Source organism: Anomaloglossus baeobatrachus, chromosome 1, assembly GCF_048569485.1.
Source record: "Anomaloglossus baeobatrachus isolate aAnoBae1 chromosome 1, aAnoBae1.hap1, whole genome shotgun sequence".
NCBI classification, from domain to species: Eukaryota; Metazoa; Chordata; class Amphibia; order Anura; family Aromobatidae; genus Anomaloglossus; species Anomaloglossus baeobatrachus.
Window position 1 is genome coordinate 242,421,838 of NC_134353.1, and position 7,500 is coordinate 242,429,337.

Here is a 7,500-nt window from a genome sequence, read left to right on the forward strand (position 1 = left end):
CAATAGGGGGCCATAGGCAGCACAGGGGAATGCATACAATCCATAGGGGGCCATAGGCAGCACAGGGGAATGCATACAATCCATAGGGGGCCATAGGCAGCACAGAGGAACGTAAGCAATCCATAGGGGGCCATAGGCAGCACAGGGGAACGTGTGCAATCCATAGGGGGCCATAGGCAGCACAGGGGAACGTGTGCAATCCATAGGGGGCCATAGGCAGCACAGGGGAACGTGTGCAATCCATAGGGGGCCATAGGCAGCACAGAGGGACGTGTGCAATCCATAGGGGGCCATAGGCAGCAGAGGGGAACGTGTGCCAGCACAAGGGGGCTATATTCAATATAAGGGGGCCATATCCAGATTAAGGGGGCTAATTTTAGGATGGGGGGCTATGAGGGACATATACCCTATATGATTTGCTAGACGGACACTGGCATTATAAGATGGACCCCATTTAACATTAAAAAAAAAAATCTCTTTTCCTTTATCAAATTTGGGGGTGCGTCTTATAAAGCGAAAAATACGGTATATTTGGTGGTCGCAACCATGGATGCCTAAGCACAAGGCCTTGCACATGAGGTAAGCAAAATAGCTAGTCAGGAGAACAATACTGCATTTTTAATTGGAGGTATTTGCTAATACTATTACTACTACACCTACAACATATTGGAATAGGTTTTTTGGGATGGGAGTACCCCTTTAAACCTAATTCAGATAGTTCATTCACAAAACTTGAATTGCTTAGACCCAGCGAGATGTATATTTTAGCTAATCAAGAGAATGCTCTTGCAATGGCCTAAAGGGTGCTTTACACGCTGCGACATCGCTAGCGATCTCGTTAGCGATGTGACGCCAGATCGCAGATGCGATCTGCCGAGATCGCACATAGGTCGTTTTATAGTGCCGGTCACATGTGCGACCTCAGCAGATCGCATCTGCGATCTGGCGTGTCACTCGCTAGCGATGTCGCAACGTGTAAAGCACCCTTAACATTAAGGTTTTAAACGTGGGGTATATACCTTCTTATCAAAAGACAACTTACCGAGCTGTTACGGTTTCAGGTGGCATAACATCTGGCACATAGTGGACCAATGGTGAGGTAAAATGGCCATCAAAAATCTTACAGTCAGTTTGTTCTTCAACCTAAATATGAGAAATGTGACATGTAACCCCACTGAAATGGAATGACCTGCCATAGAATTACAGCAGTAATTTGACAACAGGATAGGCTGCAAGTTCAGGATATGCCTTAGGCTCTTAGGCATGCAGTGGGTGCAGTATTGAACATGTCCCCAATTTTCTAAGTCAAAATATTTCTAAAGGTGCTATTGACACGAAATTCTAACCAGATGTCGGTAACAACTCATCCAACATACACAGACAAAGAAATCAAACCATACATGTCCATAAAAGGAAGTTACCGTATTTTTCGGATTATAAGACGAATTTTTGCTCCCAAAAATTTGGGAGGAAAATGAGGGGGTGCGTCGTAAAATCCAAATGTAGTTTACCGGGAGGTGGAGAATGGGCGCTGTGCTGGCTATGGTGGGCGCTGTGTAGAACAGGGCGGTGCGGGGCAGTGCTGGCTGCAGCAGTTGAGATGCTTAGTCGACGGTGCAGGGATGTGCTGGCTGTAACGGGTGAAATGCTCTATTGGTGGTGCTGGCTGCAGAGGGTGAGATGCTCTGTCGGCGGTGTGAGGCTGTGCTGGCTGCGGCGGGTGAGAAGCTCGGTCGGTGGTGCGGGGCTGTGCTGGCTGCAGAGGGTGAGATGCTCTGTCGGCGGTGTGAGGCTGTGCTGGCTGCGGCGGGTGAGAAGCTCGGTCGGTGGTGCGGGGCTGTGCTGGCTGCAGATGGTGAGATGCTCTGTCGGCGGTGTGGGGCTGTGCTGGCTGAGGTGAGCGCCGTGTGGAGCAAGATGGTGAGGCAGTTGAGATGCTCTGTCAGCAGTGCCATCTTCAAATAATGCCGCCAGGAGTTGGCACGTGTGCAAATGGAGCTCTCAGATTGTCATTGAGCCGAGAGCTCAATCTGCGCAGGTGCAGATTCCGGGCGCCATTATTTGAAGATCGCACCACCGACAGAACATCTCACCCCCCACTGCCCTGCTTTACGTGGCAGCCAGCATCGCCTTACTCCAGCACCGCCTCTGCCTCCTGTGACTCCCGCTCCACCACTGCTTTCGCCCCCCTCCGGTAAGACACCACCGGAGTATAAGATGGACCCCATTTTTTTTTTTTTACCTTTTTTATCTTTATATTTGGGGTGCGTCTTATAAAGCGAAAAATACTAAGATATTAAGCGAATAATACTAATAAGAAATGACAAGGAAAAAAATATTGAACACCTGAAGAAAGAGGTGCAAAAAGCCATGAAAAGTCATGACACCAACTGAAAGCTATCAGTAATTAGAAAGTAATCCTGCCACTTATTAAAAAAAATATTAGGTGGTTCAACTAATGGTCTATAAAAAGAGTCTCATTGCCAAAACACCACGCAAGAAATATCTCATGGTTAAACCAGCAAGTTTCTCAAAACATTTGCAACCTTAATCATTAAAAAAAAAACAAAAACATACTGATGGCATTGGTTAAAGAAGAATTTCTTAACTACTAGAGGTTCCAGTGAGAACTGTTGGGGGTCATAATCCAGAAGTAGAAAGAACAATTTCATCATAAACAGGCCACGCTAAGGTGCTCCCCATAAAATTTCAGACAAAGAAGTGAAAAGAATCAGAAGAGTTGTCCAAGAGCCAAGAGGCACCTGTGGAGAGCTACAGAAAGACCTGGAATCAGCAGGTACAAAAGCCTCAAAGAAAACAATAAGCACTGCAGTCACCCTCCATAGCCTGTATGACGCTCACCCCGCCAGACTCCATTGCTGAACAAAAAGCATGTTCAAGTGTGTGTAAAGTTTACGCAACAACATTTAGACAAGCCTGTGAAATACTAGGAGAATGAACAGAGTTTGGTTTGGAGGCCAAAAGGCATATCACTGCGTATCACCCCAGAAACACCATACCAAAAGTGAAGTTGGGAGCTAGAAACATCATGGTGTGGGGCAGTTTTTCAGCCTATGGCACTGGCAAATTTCACATAATTGAAGGAAGGATGAAAGGTCTAATGTACAGAAACATTCTTGATAACCTGCAACCATCTACCAGGACGAAGATGAAATGAGAGTGGATATTTCAGCAAGACAATGATCCCAAATACATAGCCAAGGAAACTCTTAATTAGTTTTAGAAAGAAAATAAAGCTTCTAGAATGGCCTAGCCAATCATCTGACCTGAATCCAATAGAGAATTTACGACAGAAACTAAAGCTCAGAGTTCATAGAAGGAGCCTATGATCCTTCAGTATTTGAAGAGTGTTTGGAAGAATGGGCCAAAATAACACCTAAGCAATGCGTAAGACTAGTTTTTCCATACAGGAGGCGTCTTGAAGCTGTCATCAATAACAAAGGCTTTTGTACGAAGTATTACATACATTTCAGCAACCATTTCTCCCGGACGTTGATCCTCTTTTTCCTTGATTGCGGCAGACACGTGTGCTTCCTTTGCACCGATCTGGGAGTGCTGCTTCCACCTGAATATTTTTTTCTTTTTTAACATAATTGCCCAACACCCTTACATTACCAACACAAATAACACAAGACTCAGGAGACCCCTCTGCAAGTCAATGTGTTTCATCAAGATTTCACAATACTCTACATCTAACTGAATAGGATAACTGAAGTGAGCACTAATATATATATATATATATATGAGTGCAAGCCAAAAATACGTACTATATATAAGAATAAGGCTGCACATCAAACTTAGATAATGGTATAATGCCTCAAGCATATGAAAAAATATTGGAATATACAATGAAAAATGCTACTTGCTAATTTGAACATGTGATTAATGAATTGCATACCTGCTATGAATATTAGGAAAAAGGAGATATTTAGCAATCGCATTGATCAATGTAACTGAGCTAAATATCTCCTTTTTCCTAATATTCATAGCAGGTATGCAATTCATTATTCACATGTTCAAATTAGCAAGTAGCATTTTTCATTGTATATTCCAATATTTTTTCATATGCTTGAGGCATTATACCATTATCTAAGTTTGATGTGCAGCCTTATTCTTATATATAGTACGTATTTTTGGCTTGCACTCATATATATATATTAGTGCTCACTTCAGTTATCCTATTCAGTTATATGTAGTTTTTTTTTTTTTCTGAATGTGAACACAGCTCCGCCCCTTTCGGCCATGTTTTTTCCATCTCCTATATAAGAAAGTCCTTAGTTACCCCCCTCCACCCATAGCAGTTTTTAATTGCAATGAGATGACACACAGTTAGGGTCACAGAGCTAGGGACCCCAATATAGAGATATGCCTTGACGAGGCCTTGGGGCTCAGTTACATTGATCAATGCGATTGCTAAATATCTCCTTTTTCCTAATATTCATGGCAGGTATGCAATTCATTATTCACATGTTCAAATTAGCAAGTAGCATTTTTCATTGTATATTCCAATATTTTTTCATATGCTTGAGGCATTATACCATTATCTAAGTTTGATGTGCAGCCTTATTCTTATATATAGTACGTATTTTTGGCTTGCACTCATATATATATATATTAGTGCTCACTTCAGTTATCCTATTCAGTTATATGTAGTTTTTTTTTCTGAATGTGAACACAGCTCCGCCCCTTTCGGCCATGTTTTTTCCATCTCCTATATAAGAAAGTCCTTAGTTACCCCTCTCCACCCATAGCAGTTTTTAATTGCAATGAGATGACACACAGGGTCACAGAGCTAGGGACCCCAATATAGAGATATGCCTTGACGAGGCCTTGGGGCTCAGTTACATTGATCAATGCGATTGCTAAATATCTCCTTTTTCCTAATATTCATAGCAGGTATGCAATTCATTATTCACATGTTCAAATTAGCAAGTAGCATTTTTCATTGTATATTCCAATATTTTTTCATATGCTTGAGGCATTATACCATTATCTAAGTTTGATGTGCAGCCTTATTCTTATATATAGTACGTATTTTTGGCTTGCACTCATATATATATATTAGTGCTCACTTCAGTTATCCTATTCAGTTATATGTAGTTTTTTTTTCTGAATGTGAACACAGCTCCGCCCCTTTCGGCCATGTTTTTTCCATCTCCTATATAAGAAAGTCCTTAGTTACCCCTCTCCACCCATAGCAGTTTTTAATTGCAATGAGATGACACACAGTTAGGGTCACAGAGCTAGGGACCCCAATATAGAGATATGCCTTGACGAGGCCTTGGGGCTCAGTTACATTGATCAATGCGATTGCTAAATATCTCCTTTTTCCTAATATTCATAGCAGGTATGCAATTCATTTATCACATGTTCAAATTAGCAAGTAGCATTTTTCATTGTATATTCCAATATTTTTTCATATGCTTGAGGCATTATACCATTATCTAAGTTTGATGTGCAGCCTTATTCTTATATATAATACTCTACATCTGTCACGCCTCCATTCATGATGGAAGCCATGACATGTCTGAAAAGAGCCTTTAAAAAAATAAATAAATAAATAATTTCTCAAAGGGAATCTGTCAGCAGGTTTTTGCTATCTGAAGACAGCAGGAGATAGAGGCTGACACACAGTTCTCAATGATAATAATAATAATTTTATTCATTTATATAGCGCTATTAATTGCACAGCGCTTTACATACATTGGCAATACTGTCCCCATTGGGGCTCACAATCTAGAGTCCCTATCAGTAGGTCTTTGGAGTGTGGGATGTGTCCTTTATTACCCTGCTCAGCTGTTTACTTACTGTGAAGGTTTTATCACTTGCACTGACGAGGGGCAATCACCCCGAAACACTGTCTGCAAGTTGAGGTTCTGATCTGGCATTAATCCGAAGTCATATGAAAAGGTTCGTTAAAGGGCACTTGACTTTTCAGATTGCTATTTCCAATATGTGGCACTTGAGTTCTTCTCTTCCTCCCTGAAGAGACAATTTGAATATTTCCCAGAGGAGCATTGCAGCTATAAGGCCCCTTTCACACATCAGTTTTTTGCCATCAGTCACAATCCATCGAATTTTGAAAAAAACCTGATCCGGCGACTGACGGGTGTCCTCACATTTCATCAGTCGTTCGACGGATCCGTCAAATTCTTTGTCCGTCGGACGGAGACAATGGACAAAGTAACATTTTTGTCTACGTCGTTTGGTAGAATGGAAGCCTATGGGCGCAGGATCCGTTCAAGTGACGGAATCCAGAGACAGATTCCGTTTTTTTTTTTTCCGGAGCATGCTCAGATGGAGTGTAAAAACATTGTTGGGCTGAAAAAACTGATGCAACTGAACCGTTTTTGACGGATCTGTCGCATCAGTTTTTTCACAATCTGCAATAGATCCATCGCACCAAACTGATTGTGACTGATGGCAAAAAACTGGTGTGAAAGGGGTCTAAGACTCCTCACTGGCAGGCAGATTGGTTTGTCAGTCTACGCAAGTAGAAATGTTTTCCTCTTAGACATCACTTGGGAGTATCATTGCCTGGACTACACTAGTCTGATCACGGCCCCTCCCCTTCCTCTGTCTATAGACATTGTGCATAGAAAACCTGGTGTGGGCAGGTTAACTTTCTGAGCTCTGCTGCACTGCAAATCTAAAAGCCGACTGTGGCACAGTAAACTAAGTGATACATTGTTGGATTCAGAGTCTCTTTGCCTACATCATGCTGCTCTCAGATGAGGTAGCAAAAACCTGCTGTCAGATTACATGTAAAAGGGACTCAGTAACCAGGTTTGTCACCTAATCTGAGAGCAGCATGATGTATAGAGAGAGACTCTGATTCCAGCGATGTGTCACTTACTGTAGCTTTTATAAAATCACTGTTTAATTAGCAGTATATTGTCATTAGAGGACTACTTGACGTGCTGCTAGCTAGTCCAGCAGCTGCATGAGTTTGTTAGAACCCTGCTCTACATTCAAATAACGCAAGATCTTCAGCAGAGAAAACAGTGAGTTTATAAAAATGACAGCAAACAGCCCAGTAAGTGACACATCGCTGGAATCAGGGTCTCTGTCTGTACATTATGCTGCTCTCAGATGGGCAAGCAAAAACCTGGTGACAGATTCCCTTTAACACACTTTTAGTCTTCTAAAACTCCAAGCATTACCGTGTCAATGTGCACTGGATAATCTTTTGGCACCAGGTTCTGGCATTTTTCTCGGTTTCCGATGATTTTTCTAAATTCAAATATCCTTTAAAATAGTAAAAAATAAATAAATAAAAATTGTAATGACATGACAGAGTAATTAAGGCAAATAGTTGGGGTATAAAACAGCAAAGTCCATTTCACAAAGCTCCCCAGCACTAATCTCATCTGAATTTAATAAAAAAAAAAAAGTTATCAAAATATGGCCCTCCTTTTGCACATATATGATTTAGCAAGGCTTGTTCACATGTTGAGATTTTATTGTGTTTTTTCCATT

The 7,500-nt window shown here is 41.6% G+C and overlaps 1 protein-coding gene across 3 annotated transcripts in view; it reads right to left on the minus strand.

Annotated features, from left to right (window-relative positions):
* Window positions 1-7,500, minus strand: part of ABHD18 (abhydrolase domain containing 18) — an 83,692-nt gene that overhangs the window by 44,439 nt on the left and 31,753 nt on the right. For 2 of the 3 annotated variants that reach the window (XM_075336081.1, XM_075336072.1), the window contains exons 3-4: window positions 7,185-7,269; window positions 1,043-1,143 (exon numbers count right to left, since the gene is read on the minus strand). In XM_075336081.1, the coding sequence (XP_075192196.1) occupies window positions 1,043-1,143; window positions 7,185-7,269 (186 nt within the window). Of the gene's footprint in view, window positions 1-1,042; window positions 1,144-7,184; window positions 7,270-7,500 lie in introns of those variants that run through there. The other variant, XM_075336104.1, reaches the window with a different exon arrangement.